The sequence below is a fragment of the Corythoichthys intestinalis genome, chromosome 3 (genome assembly GCF_030265065.1).
Source record: "Corythoichthys intestinalis isolate RoL2023-P3 chromosome 3, ASM3026506v1, whole genome shotgun sequence".
In the NCBI taxonomy this organism is placed as follows: domain Eukaryota; kingdom Metazoa; phylum Chordata; class Actinopteri; order Syngnathiformes; family Syngnathidae; genus Corythoichthys; species Corythoichthys intestinalis.
In genome coordinates, this window is record NC_080397.1 from 38,075,958 (window position 1) to 38,103,179 (window position 27,222).

Below are 27,222 nucleotides of genomic sequence, written 5' to 3' on the forward strand. Positions count from 1 at the left end.
CTCTCAAAAAGTAATTGAGTTAGTAACTCAGTTACCTGAATGTAAGAGAAATTAGTACTTGGCAAAGTAACTGGTGTTGCCTTTCATGTTTTGTTTTGTTTAAAAAAAAAAAAAAAAAAACATAGTAACCTTTGCAATGTTTGGAAGTCATTTAATGTTGTGAATCAACTGTTAAAGTTGTTAAAATTGCTCCCGTTTTACATGAGTTCCCTTCAGTCTACTTTCGACATGTGAAAGTTTTAAACTGTTTCATCATTTAAAGAAAGATTCAAGTCAAGATTTTGCCGATTTGGGAGTATTTTAGATACTTAGGTTCACTAGGAAGGTTCACTACAAGAGCCTTTCTGAGAAGTCTACTGCTTTAAGATGGCGGCTCTTTACTAACGCCGTCATGTGATATCTAGGCGTAGATTGTAGGCTGTCGGCTACAGTCAGGAAATATTGAAGCCATCTAGCCTAGCATTGCGTTTGCTACAGCATCACCGCAAACTCTTCTCTCTCAGAGTTTTTCTCGCGTCATTCAACCAACGTAGTAACGGATAGTAACCCACATTGTCTCGTTGCCGAAACGGTGACAAAACCCGGAGAAAAAAAAACGTAATGCACGAAAAATGTAGATTTTGAACGTACGGCATACACATTTAAAAATCAGTGCTCACTTGTACAAATTACACCGAGACCGTACAACTTGACAGGTACGATAGAAACACATTGTAATTTGTGTTCATGAGCATTTTAATAAGACAAAAGCAAGAAAAGATTTATTACAGTAGCAGAGTCATCGGTTCTCAGGGCTAACACCTCTCTAGACAAAAGGGTCTGAAAACAACTGTAGGCACTGCCTAAAATTGAATAGTATCTTATCAACTAAAACATACGCGCTTCATAAGGCAACAGCAATGTAGGCCTCCCTGTCTCTGGCAAACAGAGCAAGTGTAAAGGTTGAATTCACTCGAGTTTTGTACATATAAAAAAACTGGCATCCCAACAGATCTTTTAAAAAAAAAAAAAAAAAAAAAAAAGTAATATTTCTTTACATCAGGATTGTGTCAAACTTTTAGGTGTGCACTGCATGGCAATGCTGTCGTTTTCCCTGCATGAAAGAATCATGTCACACTGTGCCAGTGTCACATTTGGCAGTACAACTTTGCTGCTCACGCACTGAGTTAACCATAAGGTTGTTGAAACAAAATGAAAGCAATCAAGTTAACAGTAGCTTTTTACATTTCAAATGGTGAGTTATATACATGGCTAAAATATTTGAGGCTGTCCAAAAGATATGAATAAAAAATGGAATGCAAAAAAAAAAAAAAAAAATCTTTGTCAAGTACAAGCTGGGCAGGGAATTGTGCAATTTTAATCTGCAGAGAAGCAGTAGTGGAAAATGAATCCCTGCATTAGATCAGAACTTTTGTAAAAATTAAGAATTCCATTCCTCAAAAAAAGTTATAATTTAGCTGAAATAAATGACTTTTTGCAACAAACAAAAAAATCAAAAACAATTTTGAGGATTTACAATGGAAGCCATTTGTAAAATCTGGAAAGAAGTTTCTCCTTTACAGTTTTGTCATTTACAGTTCACCAAAAAAGGTACAAGCCCAGGATCTCAAGACAGTTTTGGCTACCACACAGGGTGTAAATACCAGTGTGGGTCAAATAGTTCCACCCCTGGTCTCATGACCTCAAACCCTCCCACCCCCACCAAAGAAACCCCATTTACACCATCAGAAGTCAATCCCTCCAATCAAGATCCACGTCCAAGTAAAAGTCATAGTCCTGCCAAAACAAGAAGTGGTGTCCCACTGCCCCACTGAGAAAGTTTAAGCCAAAAAGGCATATTGTTGACATAAAACCTGCCCTTCCCCTTTATCAGTGTGTAGGGTATCCTGCGGCTCCCATACCAGGCTGGTTGGCTAGCATACTCCCATTCAATCCCTGTGTGGGCTCCATAACCCCACCGTTACTGATGGCGCTCATGCCAGTCCATCCAGCATTGGCCGGTAAGTGACTGCAAAAAGGAGGTAGAGAGAAAAGACAAACAAAATGCCAGCAGGTTAGAAGTGATTAGGCGAAAAGGGAGCCAAGGAGCTAATAAACATTAGAGCTATTAGAAATTGGACAAGCTAGAATTAGGAAAGCAAAGTTATTAGTTTGTCAGACAAAGCAAAAAAAAAATTAAAAACAGAAATTGGTTATGGCAAAGATGTCTATTGACTAAACATGGTAGGCAAGGTGACAAACAGCAGACAGGTTAAGCGCAGCAAGCACATTTTGGTTTCGCCCATTCTCAATTCAGAGAGACCTGATTTTGAGAGTTCACATTTCACCACAACACAGAAAACTACCAAATTCAATGTGAAAATGATTTTTTGGGGATGAATTTTAAATTGGGCAAGATCAGTCCTTCGAGCAGTTATTGTATTTTTTTTTTTTTGTTCACAATTATGAACACTACTACTGTACTACACAACAAATGCCACCCCTTTAAATCCATATTTCCCAAGAATATAAAACATGTAAACTGCTTAAAAAAATAAAAATAAAAAAAAACATTTGTAGGGGTGGGTAGGGCATACAGAAAATATCAACAAAATAGAACCTACTAACATTTTCATGTTGACATATAGTATCAAAAATGCTTGTATTCATAGATCAAGACAAACAAAAGGGGGCATGGGAAAACTGGCATTATGTGATGATAGACAAAAACCACATTTCTTATATGTTAAAATATATATATATCTGTTAGAGGCTGAACAACGTGCAGTACCAGTGATTTGTCACAAATTAAAATGAAATATTGTGGACTAGAGTTGACAGCAACACAAACCAAGGTCACCAAAAACTTCTCTTACAAACATTTCTGGTAACATTGATGCTGCCTAGTAAAAGAAATGAGCATCTATAATTAAAGATAGTGATGATTTTTTTTTTTTGATGCAGCGGAACCTCTTCTTTTAACCCAATGAACAAAAACCCCAAAAATGTTAGAATTTTTTGCTTGGAAGCATTGATGTTTTAATATGTTGCTAATCCTGTTTAGAATTGTACGTGTCTCTGCTCACTTAGGTTTACTGTACGTTGTGTACCAGGAGGACAAGAGCCACCAAGTCAGATGTTATATACTGGGTGTCTAAATGGGTCTAGATAATCCTGACGTGCATATATGAGAGTCCGAATGGACTACCAATTCTGTAATGTCTGAGGTGTGATTACGTGGGCTTCTAGTTTTGAGCAGTCACAATCCTTCAATGCAATGATATAACAGCCTTAATGTACGGACAATGAATGAAACTCATTTTTAGCATTTATATTTTTAAATCACTTATTTTATTGTTTAGAAACTCTGAAAAGTGAAATTACAATTTAAATGGCAAAACAAATTCAACATCGGAAAAACCCTTGACCATGATGTAAAATGCTCAGGCATAACACACTTGGGGCCAAAAAAAAAAAAAAAAACCAAAAAAAAAAAAAAAAAAAACCTTCTCATTTAGATGGTCAACCTGAGGGACTGATGGGAAAGTAGGTGGATGCGGAGTTGAGAAAGACATTTGTCACAGCTCCCTTCCTTAAGCCAGAGTTGGCCTTTGATGCCACAATCTTGATGGTGCTTGAGTAGCAGTAGGTGATGAAGGGGGGCCCTGTGCATGATGGGCTACTTACTTGAAGCCCTGCTGATTCCAGGCCTGACCGTAGACACTGTAGGTGGGAACCTGCCACCCATTTGGGACATACTGGTTGATTTGAGGCCCGTTGCCATACCACTGGCCCCATTGGTTGTAAGGCTGAGCTGCAGGGAAGCTCATCTTGTTCTGCGGAAGGGCAAAGTGGGTCAAGTACAGGACAGGAAAATGAGCAGTGATTGCATAGATTAAAAACAGAAGACCAATGTAGCCTGCAATTCAAAAAGTCTGAAAGTATGAAGATGCCTACCAAGTGCACAGAGGCTCATATTAATGACCACTAATGTTCGCAACGAAATGCTAGAGCGCTAATGTGGCTAACTAATAGGCTAATAGGTTATATTTTTCACTCGGACCCCCACCGCTCACCGTATCACCCCCATCCTCCGTCAACCTAACTGGCTTCCCGTCAAACAAAGAATCAATTACAAGATCCTCCTCATCACCTTCAAAGCACTCCATGACTTGGCCCCTCCCTACCTTTGCAATTTACTCTGTTTGAACAATCCACCCCATCCACTTTGTTTTTCCACTATTCTCCCCCTTTCCGTCTCTCCACCTTTGGTTCCAGAGGCTTTAGTCAGTGTGCCCCAGCTCTGGAACTCCCTACCCCCTGATCTTTGCAGTACCGTAGATCTACCATTTCACTTTTCAAATCCAGACTCAAAAAACACCTGTTCACTCTTTCTTACCCATCATGATCCCTAACTCTGTTATATCTTCTCTTTATTGTGCTTTGAATCTTTTATCTTTTGAATATCTTTTTTTTAATTATTGTTTTGTTCGTACTGTGAAGCGTCTTTGTGCGGCTTGAAAAGCGCTCTAGAAATAAAATGTATTATTATTATTATTATTAGTGTTGTTCCGATCATGTTTTTTTGCTCCCGATCCGATCCCGATCGTTTTAGTTTGAGTATCAGCCGATCCCGATATTTCCCGATCCGATTGCTTCTTTTTGCTCCAGATTCAATTCCAATCATTTCCGATAATTGTTCCCGATCATATACATTTTGGCAATGCATTAAGAAAAAAATGAATAAAACTAGGACAAATATATACAGTCAACATACAGTACATAAGTACTGTATTTGTTTATTATGACAATAAATCCTCAAGATGGCATTTACATTATTAACATTCTTTTTGTGAGAGGGATACACGGATAGAAAGACTTGTGACTTTGTATATTGTGACTAAATATTGCCATCTAGTGTATTTGTTGAGCTTTCAGTAAATGACACTGTAGCCATGCCCCAATGCATGATGGGAAGTGGAACCATGACTGTGTGTAGTGCTACCAATGGATATATCTTCTCTGCGTTGGGAAATAACATAAGGTGTTAAGAAACAGATTGTTACCTTGCTTCCCCACATTGCTTCCCATGATACTTCTAATCATAGGGAGAGGGATTGTAAGGCTTTAGCCAATTAAAAAAAAGGGCTCCAAAGGCTGCCAAAATTCACTCTACTCATTTTACGTGGCCTTTTATCTGTCTATATAAGTGAAATGGCGCCATTACAGATTGAGCTCAACAATGCGTGAGTGGCTTGTGCAACGCATGCATTAATTGCGTTAAATATTTTACCGTGATAAAGTGTTTAAAAAATTAAATACCGCCATTATAGGGATAAATTTGATAACCCTACTTTAAGCCTAAACTAAAGACTCTGGATGAGTAACATATTATGTCTGTAACGTTAAATACAATTAGAAAACGATTTAATTAAAAAAATAAAAGGCATGGCCGATATTTTTTGGCCGATCCCGATACTTTGAAAATGATGTGATTGGACCCGATCGATTGACATCTGTAATTATTATTATTTTTAGTGATACCAATCATTGATCCCCCAAAATTAATGCACTGATCAGTCGGTTGGCCCGTCAATCAGTGAACCATTACAGAAAACTATTGTTGGCTACGAGTGAAAAGGTTTACCCACTCCTGGGCAAGGATAAATGCAATAGAATAGGAATAGAATATTTCTTGTCATAGAAACATGTACAATGAAATTTAAAGTGCTGAAATATTCGAGTCATCTAAAACCATAAAATGTAACAAACATAAAAAATACCGAAATAAAACATAACAAAATGGATGTAAATGGTAAATGGTGTTATACTTGTGTAGCACTTTTCCACCTTTCAAGGTGCTCAAAGCGCTTTACACTACATCGCCATCTACCTACTGGTGATGCAGCACCAGGAGCAATGTGGGGTTCAGTATTTTGCTCAAGGATACATAGGCGAGTTCATCAGGGCAGAGACAACCTCTGGGTTGGGGGACAACTACCCGACCACTGAGCCACGCCATCCCCATGTTTGCAATGGTATAGAATTGTAAAGCTTAATAAATCCGTTTTAAACATTGTTCCACTTTTTGCTGCAACTGAAAAAAATATTTACCTGAGGCACAGGCATTTGCTGCACCGGGTTCATCATTTCTGGGTTCTCTTTACCCCAGTAGCACTTGACTATGTGGCCCTCTAACGCAGTCCCATTCACAGACACAATGGCGTGGGCTGCTGACTCATGGGCGTTGAACCTAAATGTAAAAAATATTTTAAAAAATCATTAACAAGCAACAGACTACAGGCAATCCAAATGTTCTGTCAAATAGTACCTCTTTCAACAAAATTCCACTATATTGCATTTAAGTCATTTGGGTGCTGTTAATTGAGCTACGGCAGGGGTATTAATTATCAAAAAACAGACAAGAACAAAACACAGATTTTAGGTATGTAAGCTATTTATTGATGGATTTATACAAGTGTTTTCACATACCTTATGAATGAATAACCTTTATCTGGGAAAACTCTGATTTCCATAATTTGCCCAAAAGGAGAAAATGTCTGCCTCATTAGTTGCTCTGGAAAGCAAAAAGCAAAGGTAATTATTATCAAGTCATGAAAAATTGGATTCAAACAGAAAAACGCCAAACCACATTTCTGCAAATCACACAAGAAAACGATTGTCCCTAAATTAAAGAATGCACAACATGAATGATTACATGCCCATTGAAAAGTTTACATTTTCAGGTATTTGATGGTGTGATCAAGCTCATTTCTTGTGGATAGGGCATCTCAAATCTAGCAATGCTTAACTTTCATGGGTGTGAACATTAGATTGGAATGCAACTTCTCACAGAAAGGTCCGCATTTAAAGCGTATATTGCTCATCGAATTTCAAATCCATTGTGGTGGTGTTCAAGAGCAAAAATGGAAAGTCAAACCTGACTGATTGGCAAAAGAACAAAAAACATGAATGTCAAAACTGAGGAAGGCGAACTAGGCATGATCAATTAAACACTGTCAAGATATAAAGTTTGTGCCCTGCTTTATTGGCCAGATCAACCTTGAAAAAGATGTCTCTCAACGTTTTTTTTTTTCATTTAATTTTATTTGATTGTATTCCAAGCATTAAGAATTTTTGAATAACATTAAAAAACTTATTGATTGACTTAATTGCATGTTTATTGTTTTTATTTTCTGCCAAGAATTTTCATTTTGGTGCACAACAATTTTTTATTTTCGTGACTATCAAAACACCATTATTTACCAATATGATTATTCCTTATGTACGTGTCCCCCACATTATGTGCGACCATTCTTAAAAGACTGTTCTAAATACTCATTAAAATTGCTAGAGGCATTTTCACCTGTAAGTCCCGTGCTGACGCCGCCACAATACACAGTGCAGTTACTGGGGCTGGATTGGTTCACTACTTCATCAAATGACAGGTGCTTTGAGTTACCAGCTAAAAGGTAGGAGAAAATAAATACTGTTTTTCATCCATGATCACACGAGGAAGCAACTGCTGGATATTTATAATCACACACTTTCATAGTTGCTTTTTGGTGCGGGGGGCTTTCTTGTGGCCCAGTTAGTTCGGATTTGCCTGCCTCCTAACCACTGACCCCCCATCTGCTGAATGGCGTTCTCTGCTTCCTGAAATGAAAAAGAATGTTGTGATTTCACATTTCAATAGACTGACAACAAGACGAGAGGGGGTACCAGTGTTATAATTGTAGCAAAATTGCCAATATCGCTCTTAAAGAGCATATGACACGAGAAAAAAAAGTCTTTAATGGCATTATTATGTGAATTAGAATCATATTTTGAGACGATTCGACTATATACAACAATTTAGAAAAGCACAGATGACGAGAAATTAGTCTTTTAATCTGCCTGTTAGCCACGCCAACCATTATAGGGCTTTAGCGTCCCCAACAGGTGGATGACGTCAGCGGTAGACTGGGCTCATCGGTTTTACTATTCAGCCCATTGAGGGGGAATTATTCAGAACGAGGAAAACGCGACGAAGAGAGCCGCAAAATGTCATTGTTTCAGTCTCTCTACTCCAATATTTTTACAGGATATTCTTTTTATCCAAGTATTTTTCCCCAATAGCTATATAAATGGCTTGAGAAGGACCAGTCAGCCCGTCGAGGGGGAACTATTCACAACGAGGAAAACGCAACGAAGAGAGCGGCAAAATGTCATTGTTTCTGTCTCTTTACTTCAATATTTTTACAGGATATTCTTTTTATCCAAGTATTTTCCCCAATAGCTATATGGCTTGAGAAGGACCAGTCAGCCCGTCGAGGGGGAACTATTCACAACGAGGAAAACGCGACGAAGAGAGCGGCAAAATGTCATTGTTTCTGTCTCTTTACTTCAATATTTTTACAGGATATTCTTTTTATCCAAGTATTTTCCCCAATTGCTAAATAAACGGCATGTTCATGACAAATAACAGTATTGTGCTGAATGGAATATGAAATAATAAAAATGCATTTATTCAGGACGACATGGCAAAATTACTCCATAATGGTCAAAAATGTCGACTTCACCTTTACTGTCGCACCTCCCGAACGATATTTTATGACACCTAAATCGGACATATGTCATTTCCCTTCCCCGGCTTCGGAGAATGTAAACAAACCAGAAGCCGTGACAGCTAGCCGACATGCTAACCCAAACAGAGTGATGTTTCAAAGTCTTCGAAGTGGAAAATCACACATAACTATCCTGGATTATTTGACATGACGACCCGGTTGTCAATTGTCTTAGTGGATCGGCAAACCGCCTGGCGGAGAGCAATTTACAGTTCGTTCCCCGGAGGAGGGTGGCTGGATTTGTTGTGCAGCTAACGTGGTGCTGCTAATGACCATTAGGAGAGCTTTTTACATGCCTATCAATGATCAAACGTAAGTAGTCCTTCGTTTAAAGGAAGTTTGTAGTGTTTACTTTGTAATTGCTGTATTCGTTTTTGACATAATACAAAACAAGATGTTTACTCACTTCCTCATAAGTCCAATGGTCCCACAGTAAATATCCACAGTGAATGGGAACCTTTTGAAACTCCAAAAAGGCGCATACGCCTCTCCCTCATACAGAATGATTTTTCTGCAGCCGTTTGGCTGGCGTGATGCGAAAAATAAACGTATTAATCCGCAAAATCAGCTGAATCCTTCGTCCTCATACACAACAGTACACTGTAGCGTGAAGAGGACGTCTTCTACCGTACACGTCACAGCGCCCTCCTCCTCAATGCAAGACCGAAGCCAGAAGTCACTCATTTTCATGGCGCGGGATTCAAAAAACTAAATAAAAATAGCGATCGCTTCCACACACATCCAAGCGGCCCATATCATTCAGGGGCATAAAATACCGCGTGTATTATGAAATAAACATGCTTTTTCGTGTCACAGGCACTTTAATGTGTGCAATTAGAGAAAATCTAAATCTTTCAGTTCAAATGTAAGGGATTTTTGTGATTTACAAAATGAGACCAATACGAAACATTTCTAAACCTGAACCACAACTGTGACCTTAAACTTACATAACCCAAACAAAAATAATAACTTGGGGGGGTGATGCAAAATAAACAACAAAGAACATTTTGATTTTATCAGGAAAATATTCATCTTAGACATAACAAAACACAAGACATCAGTGTTGCATTGAGTCAGCCAACTTTTGGCATCTGAAAACTGGTATTTGGGACCGGTAGGATAGGCGTTCATTCCACAAGGTTGACACAACCAACCGACCTAACGAGGTTCATTTGGATAAGGAATTATGAGAATCCCTTATCTATTGGACACATGTTCCTTGAGTAAAAATAAAAGACTATAGAAGAATGCAATACAAAGATACAATAGCTGCTGCAAGTTGTGACGGCAGCATGCTTTCTCACTCTGCACAACTGTAAACCATATAGATTACAGCTCCTTGGTAATTTTGAGGCCACAACAGCCACTCCTGGAGAGCATCACCATTTACGCATTATTTACAAGTCAAATAATTACTTACCCATTTGTTGAAGAAAGACACGAAGCCATAGCCTTTAGATTTCCCTGTTGCCATATCTTTCACAACACGTGCATCTCTGTAGACAAAAACAACTTGTCATATATTAACACCCACACACACGAAGATGTAATGCAACTACATCTGATTTTTCCAAGACGGAAGAGAAAATAGCTAAATTTCTCTTACGGGGCATTTTTTTTGGCAGTAATATGATTCAATACTCTGATCGTGCTTGAAATATTACTTACGATATTCTGCCAAACGGTCCAAAGGCAGCTTTGACGTCTTCTGTAGTTATTTCTGGACTGAGGTCTCCAACGAAGACATGGAAGTGATCTTTTCAAAAAACACAATAAGAAATATTAACGTTCAAAATCAATTATTGTTTGCCAACAGACTGAACTCGAACATAAGGAAGGCTATGGAGTTGGTTGATTTTCCTCTCATTTTCCAATGACGTAACACCAAGAGGCTTTTTTAAAGGTGTGCCTCCAAATACAACCACAGGTGTGTGTTCAGTTAATTAAAATGGCGAGAATGTGTGATTTAGCAGCTTCCCAGGACATAACAAAAGGCATGAACTCATGTCAGACAATGATAAAAAAGAAGATGTTCTTATTATTCAATGTATGTAAACCTCTGGTTTCTACTGTGACACGCAAGTGACTTTCTGACAGATATAATGCCAGATATAAATCTATTCATTGTTCTTGAGCAGACATTTATTAATTTCTATCTAAACTTGTGTTATGAGATTTTAATGCAGTGGATTCTTTTACAAGAATCCACTGCATTAAAAATTACTATACAAAATCTAAGTTATAAATAATGAGTTCTATAACTGGGCAAAGAGAATTACATCAATAAGAGCCATTACAATTTGTCGCCAAGGACCAAATCTCTCGCTAAAGTCCTACCTACACAGTATACCTCTCATACTGTGCACCGTGACCTCAGATGATTGATAAAACTACGGTAATTTATCTAATGAAAGTAGGTACATAACATTCATGTTACATGGAACAAATGCAGCATATAACTCACAAGTGATGCTTAACCAAGGCACAAACAGCTATAAGTAAACTGTATTGAAACCGTCTGTAACTGACAATGTCATTTGCGTGACCACTAATATATTTTAGGGCATTTTAATTACTCATATTTTAATATACGTAAGAAGATAAATTTAAATGTGTATTTATATCTTAATTTAACGGTCAATAAATAAGACTTTATTCTCAGAATTCCCGATTTAAAGTCAGAGAAATTTGACTACACCCTAATCTCTTGTTTTAAGATCGCACTATCCATTGAGCTAAATGTCTCAGCTTTCACTTTCAGCATTGGGTTTTGAAAGCATTAGGAGTGAGGTCTTCCAGACTCGTACGGCACAAGTTTGCATGCATTACACTTGCTGGAGGCAGACATTTGACTTTTGTTGCATAGCTCCAACCAGAAAACCATGCATCCTGTTGTCAGGAGGCAGATACGCTCACTCGGCGTGATAACAAATTTTAGTAGGCGATTTGTTTCGAATTATTGCCAATATGCGATATTATTGACATTTTTTTCACCAATTCAGTAAGTACTAATTTAGTTACAATATGTCCTGATAAGTCACCCATTCTAATGCAATAAAGGTTTATTCTTGAAAAAAGAAAACACAAACTATATTAAAAAATAATATTAAAAAAAAACACACAATGCATAACGAGTCATTTGAAAGCTAGCTATGTGCAGAATACGAAATAGGTGAGAAACCCAATGCCATTTTGTTCTCTGCCAATTAATTAGAGCCAGAAAAAAGTGATCATTTGATCTAAAATGACTGTTGTCTTGTCCTGCAAAGTGTGCATGTTAGCAAATTAATGAAGCCAATCAGATTTTTCCATAATCTGTGTGAAACTATTCTTAGTATAGAATCTAAAGTATGTGAGATTAACTCCAGAAATCTTTATTTACATCTTGAACATGACGTGCTTTTATTTTGAAATGTTCCCCGGAAGTACGTTCGCTAAGCCGCTAACCGTAAGCTTTACACTCAGTAAACAAAAAAGCGAACTTCATTTTTCATCATGTATGTGCTGTCAGCAATAGATTTTTTTCTGTTTTTCCCGCTTCGTTTGCAAATGCTGTAAACCAGCAAGTTTTCAGGTTTGAAGTGTCACCTTTTAATAGCAGGTTTGCATTTTGGAGAAGACAGCCAATGTTTTATAGCAGGCTAAAGTGGTTTGTACAGTCTTTTTCCATTAGCCTCAATGTAGCAATGCTAATGCTTTACAATGTTTAATATAGACATGCTTCCTTATTTTGTATCTCTAAAGATTAATTGTACGGTGTGTTGGTGACCAGACTAATTAACATCTATGAATGGAACTAGAGTTACAAATGCAATCAACACGCACATGTGCCGAATGACTGCATTTTTACGCCTCTTTTTTATTTACCGTGCGATTAATTGAATTATCGAATGTCACGACAGGCTTAACGCTGACATATATCCACAGAGTTTGACAGCTCATTCAATACAAACCGTGAACTGACTGCATGTTAATCACAAGCGACGCAAATGACCATTTTAAAGTGGTACATGCACCGACACGAGGGTTGGTCTATGAACTTGACCCATGTGCCGTTGCCAGACCCATCACTACTAAGAACTAGTAATACAATAGCTGTCAAAGTTAGCTTGGCATATAACAACTGCTGCATACACTATGACCTTACGACGTCATGAGATTACATCTACAAAACAAGCTGGAGTAAAACTATTTGGCCATAGCAAAGCACCACTAGGTGGCGAGAAGGAATTATGAATACAAGCAAGTATGGATGTCACGATCACATATTTTTGCATCAGAGTCCGAATCACATGATTTTGAGAATCTGGTGAGACAGAGTGCCGATCCGATACCAAACAAAAAATATGTTGTTTTTTTTGTTTTGTTTTTTTAAACAAAAGTTCCAACCATGCTACAGTACTGTACTGTTTACAGTACTTCATCTTCCGCTTTTTCCGGGTGTGTTGCAGAGTATAAAACGTGTATGTTTCTGTTACTTTTGACAATGCCATTATATTTCTGGATTATTTTGTTACTTTTTAACCCTTAAAAAAATATGTATATTTATTTATAATGAAAAACACGATCCTTTTCATCCAATTCTGATCCTCTAAAAAATGTGCCCGATCTGCCTGATTTCCAATAACGTGATTGGATTGGGGACATCCTTACAAGCAAGCAATGAGAGGAAATGGTACAGGGGTTAAAAAAAAATATATATATATATATATATATATATAAAACAATAAACAACGAAAACAAATAACAATCCGTGAAATCACTTGTACTTACTACTTGTGTCTTTTTTCTGGCTTGTTGGCGTTGTGGCCCAGTTGACTTTAACTTCCTGCAGAAGGACAAATAAAAAGCCAGATGGGGTGGGATTTACAACAAGAGACCTGTGACGGAATCACACCGGTTGACGTTCTGACATTTGATGAATAGACATGGATTGACCGCACTAATATGTGAAATTCATTTCTCAAGTTTATTGGTCACTGGATTTTATAATCAAAGTGGATATAAAATACAGAAAAACTTCAAATTCATGATTGCATGATTTAACAAAAAAAATAGCCCTGTCAGGGGAAAATAGTGTCTACTAAACATTCAGCAAACAAATATATAAAATAAGGACTATGCAAGAATTGACCCTTCACAAACGCAGACCTCCAAACGGCCATTGAACAATCATACGTCCTAGCAAACATTGTAGAATGGTACGTCAAGCTCTACGCATGCCTCCATTGTCTAATTAGTTCATTGGACGGTTACTATAAGCCTTAAGAGAGTCAATTGTAAGGGAGTTCGGGAAAAAAATAAAAATAAATCGATTATTAGATGCATCGCGACTCGACATGTGACAATTCGATTACGATTCATAAAGGTTCAAAAACGATGATTTCCCTCATAACTTTATGACAGCCACTGTAGCGAAACGAATTTGCAGACACGTCTGCTGCCCGGACACCTTTGACGGACGCACGCACAACGTTATGATGGATGCTGCAGGTTACTGAGCGAGAGATTTACTCCTTTTCAAAAGACTGGAAAATAAATTTGTGTATGAGACAGGCAGGGACCCGGCGGTCATGCTTCTGTGCGCAAGTTATTTTTTAGAGCGAGAGGGGGAGAGAGACAGCTCATTGCTCCTCGTCTTTCAGATCTCCAGCAGTAGTTTCAAGTCATGTCAATTGAAAAATGTCCTGAGTGCGTTGCTAAATGGTAAATGGTGCTACACTTATATAGCGCTTTTCCACCTTTCAAGGCGCTCAAAGCGCTTTACACTATCTCACCATCCACCTACTGGTGACGCAGCACCAGGAGCAACGTGGGGTTCAGTGTCTTGCTCAAGGACACTTAGACGTGTTCATCAGGGTGGAGAATCAAACCCACAACCTCTGGGTTGGGGGACAATTACTCTACCACTGAGCCACACCACCCCAAGCGAAGGCCCATCTGCGTCTATAAGAGGTAAGTACACAAACCCTCTTGTACTGTTTAGCCTTTATTGTTGTTTTTGAGACGTTAACAGTTAGCGCCGAGCGTTAAGCTAATTTGCTAACGTGTATTTCATATCCAGAACAAACATGCAAAAAATACAGAAATCTGTGAAAACAAAGTGCATTGGCTAACAAAAGTCTTATTTCTAACGACACTTTGTTTCCAGAAAATTTGGAATTCATTCCACCTGTGTAAACTGTATTGTTGAGAGAAAAGTACTGCCTTTAAAATGGTTAATGTTTTTGCACTTTCTTGCAAAAAATAAAAAAATAAAAAAGCAGCTTAAGGGCAGCTTTTTGTTGCATGGGCACATTTCCATTATTCCTGTTGAATCATTAGGATATTTTAAATAAATAATGGACATAAATTTGGTTGTCTACTTTATTAATTAGTAATGTACGATGCATCGATAATCGTGATAACCGTGATCATCGTCAATACCGTGATCATCGTTCAATAAGCGAATCGTAGCACCCTGAATCGCAATCGAATCGAATCGTGGGGTGCCTAAGATGGCACACCCCAAGCAATTGTCTTACAACTTTACAGATGAAGACAAAAATATTGTAACTAGAGCTGAAACGAGTACTCGAGCAACTCGAGTTTAAAAACTGATCCGAGTAATTTTATTCACCTCGAGCAATCGTTTATTTTGACAGCTCTAAACATCACGTTTTGCTCGGACTACTTTTAATGCGGGACAACGCGTTGTCACGTGTGGAGAGGAAGAAGGGGAAAAAAACTTACTGCAGCCGACACAAACGACGCCGACGTTGCTAAATACTAGCCCGCACGATGCTACGTTGGTACAGGTAGCGTCTGAGTCTCATAGAGATCACATGTATGTTGAACTAGATGCGATTTGACAGACTCGGCCGCGTCTGGGCAGCGTTAGTAAACCGCCGCCATCTTAAAGCAGTAGAGCGCTAAGCGCTAATAAAGAGCGCTAAGCGCTAATAAATAAGATTAACGTTACTGTCGCTACTAGCTCACATAACGTTACCCCTGGGGAGGGCTAGGTTACAATTAATTATGACCACTGTCGATGCTTGGCTAACATGTCTTACATTCAGGTTTTAACATAACATAGCATTGTGGAGTGATGAGGGTGTAAAATAAAAACTTAATCATGCTAACTATCAATTTTAGCTCAGTAGTCATTGCTGGATAAAACACCAAGTAGCACTGGTCCCTAATGTTCTCCAATACAGCCTGTATCATACATTTATTTTGAACACTGCAAAAACTCCAAATCCTATCAGGACTTACAGTTTAGACTAACTTAAAACTTAACTAGAACTTAAAAATGGCTTGACACAAAGAGAAATTCAATTGAAACACGTGGGAAAAAAATCCTAACTTTTAAGTGATGTGTGTTATCAAGCGTAACGGCATTTTTAGGTAAGATATATATATATATATATATATATATATTTTTTTTTTTTTTTTTTCTTTAATAAGATCTAAAAGTTTTTTGAGTGAAAACAGTGAATTAGTCTTTTTTATTCTAGTTACATCTGAGATGCAATTGTTGACTGTTTTCAACAATATACATCGAAAATAAAAACATTGATTGACTGAAAATGGATCAAGATTAGATGAAATGTCTTGTTTTCTCATGTATATTTATAATTGCTCTTCACCTAAAAATATATTTGTTTTATCCGATTACTCGATTAATCGATAGAATTTTCAGTCGATTACTCGATTACTAAAATATTCGATAGCTGCAGCCCTAATTGTAAACCTTTTTTGTTTGATGTGGAGGATATTCTATTGGTACAGCTGCAAAATAAATCACTAACACACTCCGTTATACGTCTCCCTCCCATTCCTTGTGCCATCGGGAGTCAAGAAACTTGATGGACTGGCACCAGTAACTAAGGGGGAGCAAAGCTTTTGCTACAGGTCAATTGGGAGGGCCAATATCTATCATTTAAGTGTTAGGGTTGATGTGTCACATATAAACTTTTACCTAGCCTATATGGTCAGTCCACTGTTTCTGTGTGTGCATATAAAAATAGGCAACCTTGCAAATCCCAAGCCCACCCATCCCCACTCACCCTGTAGTTACGATAGCTTACCTTACCCATTATTTTCCTTCCATTCATGGCTGCCAATGAGGCAGCAGCATGCCTGTGGTCATAGAACTCCACAAAGCAGTACGGATCATTTCCAGCTGTCTGTTGATTGGAAAACAAGGCTGACATTAAGTCAAAATCCATGGTGTCATGTACTTATTGATGAAACGGCCTAAGATAATAATACTCATAATTCAACAAGATACACCTGTCATTGGAAGACCTCTATAAGCCACAGTGTACACCCCTTGTTCCCTGCTATGGCCTGCTCCCCAATGTCAACACAATACTTACAGGGCAAATACTCACATCAAAAATCATTTTACAGCTTTTGCAGGGTCCTATCTGTGAGAAGACCTGCAGAATGAGGGGCTCTGTTACATCCCTGGACAAATTCCCCACATACCTACAAGACAGGGTAAAGGTGGAGAGATCGAGGCTTGGTCAAACAGGAAGTAGCATGCAAACAAAGGCGAGGAACCGGGCTAGCTTTAGTGAATTTGATTTCAATGTTGCGGTATGGAAAATGGTAGAATTGACATTTTGCACGTGCCCGAGCACTGAAACAGGGCTGCCCCTTTACTCGAGTTGTATCGAGCTGTCTCGACAAGTGTTGACGTGGCTCTGCTTTTAGAGAACGCTCGCCGGCTTGAACGGGCCTCGTGCTAAGTCCCAAGGCAATCGTGGTCGGCGTTCATTTATTCCAGACATTGCTTCCAGATAGGAATATCTTGAAGTTAATATACTTTTTTTTAGTTATTTAAGATCTAAATCGCTGTGTATTAAATTAAAAATATAACGCTTGCTTCGTAAGTTTACATTGGTTAGCCATTCAGTAAAACGTTCAAACCCTCCTTCCTTTCCTGCGCCTCGTGCGGTTTATGAAAACATTTTCGTCAGATACGAATGATTTATCACAGCGTACGACTAAACGCTGTGAGGATGTGTTACAAATAGAACAAATACTGCGTTTGAATTTCGGCGTGGTAAATCTTCCCGAAGTCACAACGTGGATGTTTCCGACGCGCCATAGCAAGCAGCCTTGCCATTCCAGGACATAGACGGGGCCGTTTGTACTCACAGTGTTCGAGGTTGGTCGTCGTCCATCATCAAGGTAGTGGTCGCGTCCTGAGAGGTCCTTAATTCAATGACATACAAACTCTGTTGTGCGACCTTAGCGACGGAGGTGGATAGTTGGGAGCGCCAAAACTATCCGTAAATGTCCGTGGCTGAGTCCGCTCGCACACACAGGACATTCAGACAGACTCCGTCTGATGCAAACAATAGGAAGTTGAAGATGGCGGAAGAGCGGCGCAAGCAGCGTCACCCTGCGCGCTGTAATAAATTAAAATCAAGCGCACCCAGGCAGACGATAAGACATTAAATGAAATGCCCCCGCGCAAATAGAAGCTTCCTACATTTTGGAATGGAATAAGGCAACTATAATTTTGATCTGAAATTATATTTTTCTGAAATTTTGTATCATGCTCTATTAACTGAAACGCCTTGATGTCCATCACTAATAAATATGGTCAATCTGTGACTGTATATATGTATTGGTCGATTTTTTTTATGCAACATCTTTTTGATATTACCTAAAGTGACTCCCGATGATGTGACAGTGGCGGGTTGTATGATTGCATCCAATGTGAGGCGATATAAAATAAAAGTTGTCGGATACTATTCAACTGCAAAGACAAAGAAGAAAGCGTCGCAAACTGTCGCAATTGACTCGGAGAAGAAGAAAATTGGTTTTCGGTGAGAAAAAACATGGCGGCACGTTTGGGTTGTGAACACTATGCGCGGAACTGTTTATTAAAAGTAAGTCATTTTGTCACCTGCTCTATTGATCAGACACTGAATGTGCCGTTAAAGTACAAGAATGCACTCTTGTTGAAATAGTTATTTCCGTTGGAAAGATGCAAACGATTATCCCTGTAAGCTACGTTTGTTTAAGACGGAAAGCAATGCACGTTTCATAAATCAGGTGCAAAATACCTGAATCGCGTAATATTGTCTAAATTAAACAACCCCCCCCCCCACCCCGATATTTGGTAATCAGTAGAAGCGGTTGTAAATGTTTCTGTTCATAATGTTGTTGCTGCTGAACTCGTCCATGGATGTTTGTCGAGCGTTGTAGGGTTGGCGGATAAGCAGGACGCATTTCCTGTTTTGTATGTTTTGCTGAAATGTACTTTCCAAATTAATGAAAGACTAACATAGCAGTGATCGCGCTGTTTGTTAAAGTCTGTCTAAATCATCAAATCTGGCTGCCATAAAAGAGTACGCAAATGACAGCCAGATCTAAAAGACATTGGTTTTTCTCCAGACTTCAGAAACGTGTTGCAACTAGGGGTGCACAATATCTATTTTTTGAAACCGATATCGATAACTTCCTGCTCCTCAAGGCCGATACCGATACGATAACCGATTATATATATATATATATATATATATATATATATATATATGAGTTTTAAATGTATATTCACCTGAGTTTTTGAAGACCTGTAGGTCTAAAATACTAGTGGTGGATTCAGCGTAAATTTGCCTTTTACCTAACTAGAATTTTCATGATGACGTGACCATTATTATAATGAACAAAACAAAGACAAGAACAGTTTTGATTTCAAGTGCCCATATTTATTTTTCAAATAAATATAATTTGAGTCAATCACAATCAGTCAGTCAATATCATTGACTATGTGTTCCCCCTTTACAATGAGCACTGAACTAAAACAAACATAAACCCAACAGGTATTGTGCTTTGTCAGCAGATAAAACATTTGGTGTAACAGGAGAGGAGACTTTTGTAGTCTTAGTCCATGAAACTTCTTTCTTAACCTGGCAATTATAGGACAGCAAGCCTATCAATAACCAAAAGGCCTCTGAAGATCTTGTAAACATAACACTGTAAAATGCAAACATTTGCTAATTGCCATAGTAAAGTTTATCACTTAATGATGGAAAAATATGCCCTCTAGAACAGTAACAAAACTTTGCATACTGCCAAAACAGGAGTGGAAACAAATGCACACATCCAAATCCACCGACACCGTGCAAAAATATCATGTATTATTTGGCCTATTAATAATGTTATCGGATTTATTGGGATAATGCCATAATTCCTATTATCGGACCGATAATTATCGTGCACCTCTAGTTGCAACCCTAATAAGAGACATTATTCAGCAGGACATTTACAACAGGATTGCAATGTTCAAGTAGCTCATTCAAAATCGGGTGGCACAAACCACTTTTGAGGCATTGAGTGCTGTACTTTTGCGGTTAAAAAATTACATTTTGACCAAGTACTATATGATAATTCATGTTTCAGGCTCATTTAAAATAGACAGTCAAAAATAATGATTATAATGTTTTATATTTTGCTGAGATTACATCTAGGGGTGCTCAAGCACCCCTAAAAATGACCGGAAATGTCAATGGTAGAATTTATTACTTGATAACTATCAAAGTAAAAACTATAACAATACTGTGTATTAGAGCAGGGCGGTAAACCGAAAATTTACCGTCACCGAAATTCTTAACGATGACCGACGTAATTTTGACCATGTCGGTAAATTCGGTAAATTAATAAAACAAGAAAATATAGTCTTTTTTCATCCCGCTTTGATTCTGTTGTTCGTCTATGTTCATTCCCCTTTAAGAAAGCAGTCAATGGGCTTACGTAGAGAGTCACGTGATCATCAAGAAGCCAATCAAACAAAGGCCTGGTAAGCTAACGCTAGCAGCTAACGCTACAAGCAAAACGTGATGGAGTGTGGCTTAAGGGAGGTTCACCAAACTTTCACCCGACATTTAGTAGACTCTTGGTGGCATCCAGACGGACTTTCACCCGCTGTCCTCCCTTGTTCTCACGATTTCCAGAGATGGTGCTTTCGTGGCTTTCTACTGGTAGCCAGGCTAACGCTAGCTAGCGGCTAACGCTACAAATGAACGTGATGGAGTCGGATAGCGGCTCTAACCTTGTCGAAACGCCTGAACTTAATGAGTGGATTGGGCACGGACAGCATCTAGCAACTACTATGTGGCGTTATTTTGTATCTGTCTGTGTGTGATTCCTCTGATAGCTTTTGTGATGGTAAAGCATTCAGCATAAAGTACAATCCAACGGCGAAACTTATAATGACCGAGAAATGGCCCCAGCTATTTTTCTGTATGTGCTTATTTCTGTGTCATTATTGCTATCATAAAATCTTAAGCGTTTCATTTGAAAAAGATCAATATAGCTTTAATGTGTGTGTGTGTCTCTGTTTGTTTGGGGGTTCATTTGTGCGTGCATTTATTAAAAAATGCACTGGGGGGGGGGGGGCTGAAACCATAAAGTAAACACTTGTATTTAATAATCATGTCACAGCAGCCATTAACAATAAGTTGTCTTTTTAAAGTGTACTGTTCAAGCTGCAAGTCATTTGTGTTACAATGACATGTTTGCACAGGCATATTGATTTTGATAATGTACATTGTTCAAGTCATACACGCTGTTATAAATGTTCATACTTGAATTCTTATTGCTTACGATACATTTTTATAAACTTAATGTTTAGACTGCATGTACAATTGTTAAATACGGTATATGAAATTGAATGCTGGTAAATAAATCAACAAGAAACAGTTAATCTGTATTTCATGCATTGATTCAGATTTTCAAATTATATAACAGTACGCTTGGGCGAATTTATCGTCATTTATCGTTATCGAGATAAATCTGCTCAATTTATCGTGATACATGTTTAAGACCATATCGCCCAGCCCTACTGTGTATATATTTTTGTTCTCCAGGCACCATGCTGTGGTAAACTGTATGTGTGTCGGCTATGTCATGATGCAGAGGAGAACCACCAAATGGATCGCTTCAAAGTAGAATGGGTACAATGCTGTAAGTGTGAAACATTACAACAGGTAAATTATTTCAAGATTCTCTACTTTTATCAACACATTATTATTGTAATATGGCCTGTTTGCACTTGAACAGAACATTATTTTTATTTGATACATGCCATCATTTTCAGGAATTAAATTTTGTTGTATAGTATTTGAGGTTATTTTATTTGAGCAGATCATAGACTTCATTATGTATTGACAGGACACGAGGCCAATTCATAGGGGGCCTATCTCTGTCAAAGCTGACCGAGTGGAAACACAAAGAGCTTTTTCCGTTTAAATTTCTTGTGAATAAATGCTTAAATCCCTGAATTCTTCATAGATATATATAGACGTAAAACAGTTTCAATTTTTGGTTAAAAGCTTTTTTAAAAAAAATCGTGCAGGTAGCATTTTATGTAAATATTGCAAACTATGAGGCTAGTCAGTAAGGAAATTAGCGGCCACCATATGTAAACAAAGAGCTTTGTCCGTTGAAAATTCCTCTGAATAAATGCTAAATCCCTGAATTTTTTTTTTTTTGTAGATATAGACTTTAAAAAGTCTCGATTCTTGGTTAAAACCAAAAAACCGTGCAGGTAGCATTTATTTTACGTAAATATTGCAAAGTATAATGCCAATGCTGTAGCGGTAATTTCTCCCGTTGATTTTTTTTTCTCCATGTTTCAAAATGCATGCGTGGTACGAAAAATATAATAATTACCTTGAATCCTCGAACAAATCACTCCTGAAACAATAATTCCTATGCAGTACAGCTTTCGTACTTTTTCAATCTAAATCCAGTGTTAGATCGCTGCATGTGACCGACTGCTAATAAATGAAGCGGAGTGTGGGAAGGCATGGCGCAGTGAATGGCGACTGTGTCACGTCAATACATTATAAAGTCTATGACCAGATTTTTAATTGCTTTGCGTTTATTAGGAACACCATATAAGACCTCTTTCTCCATTGTTAGGCACAACAGGCATGTCAGCAGTGTCATGTGCAGTTTGGGGAGTATTACTGTGATATTTGCCACTTGTTTGACAAGGATAAGAAACAATACCACTGCCATCCTTGCGGCATCTGTAGGTGAGTTAACACTAAAGTCATAGATCCTATTTTTATTATGTATACCTTCATGTTACCATTCGAGGCAAAAATGTACACTAACGTTCAAAAGTTTGGGGTCAATTAGAAATGTCCTCCTTTTTGAAAGAAAAGCACTGTTTTTTTTTTTCAATGGAAATAAAATTAACCTAATCAGAAAAACACTCTATACAAACGTCCGGTTTTAATGCAATATCTACGTAGTTTTGTAAAGAGGCCCATTTACAGCAAACATCACTCCAGTGTTCTAATGGTACATTGTGCTTGCTAATTGCCTTAGAAGGATAATAGATGATTAGAAAACCTTGTGCAATTATGTTGGCATGGCTCAAAACAGTTTAAGTGGTTAGAGAAGCTATAAAACTGATCTTCCTTTTAGCCAGTTGGGCATCTGGGGCATACCATTAGGATATTTTAAATAACGGACATACATTTGTTTGGCTACTTTATTAGTTAGTAAGGCACGATGCATCGATAATCGTGATAACCGTGATCATCGTCAATACCGTGATTATCGTTCAATAATCGAATCGTAGCACCCTGAATCGTAATCGAAGGGGTGCCTAAGATAGCAGACCCCTATATCTGAGATAGGCTAATAAATGGAAACGATTAATATGGGCAAAAGAACACAGACATTGGACAGAGGAAGATTGGAAAAAACTTTTATGGACAGACGAATCAAAGTTTGAGGTGTTTGGACTGGATTTAAAAAAAAAGAACATTTATGAGACACAAGACACCTGAAAGATGCTGGAAGAGTGCCTGATGTCATCTGTTAACAATGGTAAGAATAATGTGATGTTCTAGGGTTGCTTTGGTGCTGGTAAAGTGGGAGATTTGTACAAGATCAACGGGATTTTGAATAAAATCGGCTATCACTCCATTTTGCAATCCCATGCCCTGCCCTGTGGACAACACTTGATTAGATTTAATTTCATCCTACAACATGACAATGACCCAACGCACACCTCCAAATTATGCAAGAACTATTTAGGAAAGAAGCAGGCAGCTCGTATTCTATCTGTAATGGAGTGGCTAGCACAGTCAACAGATCTGAAACCCATTGAGCTATTGTGGGAGCAGCTTGACCGTATGGTACGCAAGAAGTGCCCATCAAGCAAATCCAATTTATGGGAGGTGCTTCTGGATGTGTGGAGTGAGGTTTCTCCAGATTCCCTCAACAAATTAACAGCTAGGATGGCATAAGTCCACAAAGCTGTAATTGTTGCTAAGCGAATATTCTTTCATGAAAGCAAAGTTTGAAGAAGAAAATGATTATGTCAAATAAAAATTCTTATTTCTAACCTTGTCAATGTCTTGACTATATTTTCTATTAATTTTGCAACTTATTTGAAAATTAAAAGGGTGATTTTGAAGGGAAACACAAAATTGTCTGGGTGACCCCAAACTTTTGAACGGTAGTGTAACTTCAATTGACATTTTCATCATTTGAATAATATTAGTTTCTCTTCTTTGTAATTATTTGCTAATTTACCTCTTCAGGATTGGTCCGAGAGAGAAGTATTTTCATTGTGATAAGTGCAATCTGTGTTTAGCGCATGACCTGCAGGGGAACCACAAGGTGAGTATCAGTGTGCATGTTACATTTCAAAATATAAATACCTTTGTGTGATGAGGAATTGTATCTTAACGGTTTTCCTCAACTTTCCACCCTTCAGTGTGTTGAGAATGTTTCCAGGCAGAACTGCCCAGTGTGTATGGAGGTAATGATATTAAAATTGATGGGTATAGTAAGAAGAGAAATGTTAGATACTGTATGTGACTTCCATGTTTATTTACGCACTGCAAATTGTGTGTGCACGTACAGGATATCCACACATCTCGAATTGGAGCGCATGTTCTTCCCTGTGGTCATCTTCTCCATAAGTATAGCTCTCAATCCTTACGTGCAATCTCTTTTGTTCTCATTTAATGCATCAGTGAAACGCAGTTGTAGCCAAAATCTACAAAATAATCTTTGTTCCTACAGAAGCTGTTTTGATGACATGGTCAGAACTAGGTATGTATTGCACAGTGATTGTTTTTTCTTTTTGTTTGTTTTTAAGTAGTTCAATGTACTGTGAAGTAAATGCTCCCTTCTGAAAATATGGTTGGGATTTATTCTGTATTCTCTCTTAAATGTTTTAGATAATCAACCATGTAAATTATGAGTTTCAAACAAGTAAACAATAAAATGTTTAATGTTAACATTTTGTAAGATCACTAAAAGCTGCAACAACAAAAAAAGCCACATTATTGAACAGATGAGGGGGGGAAACAAGTGACATCTATCTGTCCAGATAGGGTTAAAAGCTATTTCTAAGCGACATCATCTACAAATGGAGATAACGTGGAACATTGGTTTTCCAAGTTTATTCTTCACAAAGGATTTCTTCTAAATGATTTTTTTCCCCGTTCCCCCTTCCTTTTTGTTGCAGTGCTTACCGCTGCCCACTTTGCATGCACTCTGTTTGGAACATGGCCGAATACTGGGATCAGATTGACAAAGAGATTGCCATGTCACCAATGCCAACAGAATACCAAGGCACCACTGTCAAAGTAAGGTGCATGCTTTTTAACAGAATTGTGTAATTGGGAACTTGTAATTTAAAAAATTGGAGCACACCGATCAGTATTGACCGTATGTCATTAAAAATTGATGTGACAAGTTTCTTTGGCTTCTAATTCAATCCTTTGTTTTTTTTTCCCTTGTTCAAGATCATGTGTAATGACTGTCAAGCCCACTGTACGGTGCCTTTCCATGTCCTGGGGATGAAGTGCACTGGTTGTGGCTCATATAATACCGCACAGGACGGAGGTCTCATCCAGCAGCCTCTGCAGCAGCATCCTGAGGCAGATCATAACAATGAGCCAGAGACAGATGCTGAGCAGCAGCAAAATGATCAATCTGAGTGAACTATGCCATATTAGAACGTATTAATAGACTTTTCTTTTTTACATTTACTTCAAATTAAAAGATGCAGTTGACCTTTCACTAAATCTTTGCGCCCCCCCCCCCCCCCCCTTAGTTATGGTTGCTACGCCGACAAGATGCATCACTCCAACGACATGAGCCATTGCAGGCAGACGTATGCCAAAGTGCCAGAGCATTACCAGTGCAAAATCTTCCAGATGGAGGCAGAAGGGTTCACAATATGCAGCGGAGGGTTGTATTGACAATATTTTTTTAATTGTATCAAGCTATCAAGGCAAAAGCATACAGTTTCAACACTTACAGCAAAGTTAAGGATTGGAATACAAAAGTTTCCTTTCACAAAATGTTACATGAAAATAAAGTGCTTATTAGGACGCTATTTAAAAACAAAGCATCTCTTTACCAAAGACATGAAGTTAACTGACTTTAGCAGATAACACAACTATACTTACAGCATTACAGCGATGACATCCGGGTAAGATATAATATTCACTAACAGCTACTGCAGTTACTGAAACGTACCTTTTTACGGTTTCTATGGTTTGACTGCATCTCTTCGGCGTCGGAAGTCATCTCCACAACAACACAGATGGCGAACGGGGGAGCCGAAAATATGTTCCAATCTGCAGTAAATTGTTTTAAATGACCAAAACACATCAAGTCACTAAAACCAACAGTCTCTCACGCTAGCCATGTTGAATAAACTTCTCCATTCTCCTCATATGTTTATTTCCTCGCGCTAGAGTTTGTCGCTTTTCCAACGTCATCTCTGCCCGCCGCTGTCTGTTTGCTGTGGCTTGCCCCGCCCTGGAAATTTGATCCGTGGAACGGTTGCCAGACTCGATCGCTGGAACAGCGGTGGGTCTGGAGTACCAGGCAACCTCAATAGTGCTCTCTGCTGCCATACTACCGATATGTTGAGGTCAATTCAGTGGTCATTTGGTGTAACTGCAAGTAAATATCCTCAATCCAAGATAGCCGACAACCTGCCACCCATGTTGACTACAACTGGCATATCAATACTTCTATGCCCAAAGAGCTACAGTTGTGAAAAAATATATACAGTAACTAGGGAAAGATGTTTGGACCATTAAATGTGTATAATATAGAAATATCTGATTAATCTTAACACGTCACGTTACATAATTGTTTGATTTGGGTAGTTATACTAAATTTTTGCAGATTAGCTGTAGTTTACAAAATAAAATGCACACAGCAATGCAAACTTCAAAAGCAACAAAGAATAGTTTATGGAATAGCCCAGGAAATTCCATTCAACTTCAGTGATTGACTGTAGTGACAACAGTGATGAGTGGCTGCCAGACAACAGACATCGGTGCTTTGGTGTAGGAGTCACAAAGAGGTTTCATTGGTTTTGTTATTCAGGCCTATGCATTGTGCGTGAAGTGTCATTTCCCAAAAATTGAAATGTTTATCAAAACATGATTTATGTTGAGTGTGCAGGTGTATGGAGACAACTGGAGTGAACATGTCTACATTAAATATTTTAAAAGTGAGAAATTGTTTTCATGTCCTAAGAAAATGTTCAAACAAATCTTGACCAAGGATTTCATAGTTCATGTATCAGAGGGTTAAATTCGTTTAAAGTCAATTACGTGCAATGAACTTTTTCGGCCAC

General features: G+C 38.2%; 2 protein-coding genes across 2 annotated transcripts; one reads left to right on the forward strand and one right to left on the reverse strand.

Annotated features, from left to right (window-relative positions):
- Positions 1–206: 206 nt before the first annotated feature.
- LOC130913289 (cytotoxic granule associated RNA binding protein TIA1-like) lies at positions 207–17,967 on the reverse strand. Its single transcript, XM_057831771.1, has 12 exons — positions 17,733–17,967; positions 16,961–17,057; positions 16,655–16,753; positions 13,359–13,413; positions 10,254–10,341; positions 10,006–10,081; positions 7,527–7,635; positions 7,346–7,444; positions 6,472–6,556; positions 6,094–6,232; positions 3,667–3,815; positions 207–2,008 (listed from the first exon to the last, which is right to left on the reverse strand). Exons 1-12 carry the CDS (start codon positions 17,759–17,761, stop codon positions 1,870–1,872), a joined length of 1,164 nt encoding a protein of 387 aa, XP_057687754.1. The 5' UTR covers positions 17,762–17,967; the 3' UTR covers positions 207–1,869.
- Positions 17,968–18,307: 340 nt separating this feature from the next.
- rchy1 (ring finger and CHY zinc finger domain containing 1) lies at positions 18,308–27,092 on the forward strand. The gene is made up of 9 exons (XM_057831780.1): positions 18,308–18,472; positions 21,455–21,574; positions 22,512–22,627; positions 24,152–24,230; positions 24,328–24,372; positions 24,477–24,535; positions 24,639–24,668; positions 25,087–25,207; positions 25,367–27,092. The coding sequence occupies exons 1-9, from the start codon at positions 18,422–18,424 to the stop codon at positions 25,562–25,564; spliced, it is 819 nt and encodes a 272-aa protein (XP_057687763.1). The 5' UTR covers positions 18,308–18,421; the 3' UTR covers positions 25,565–27,092.
- Positions 27,093–27,222: the final 130 nt, after the last annotated feature.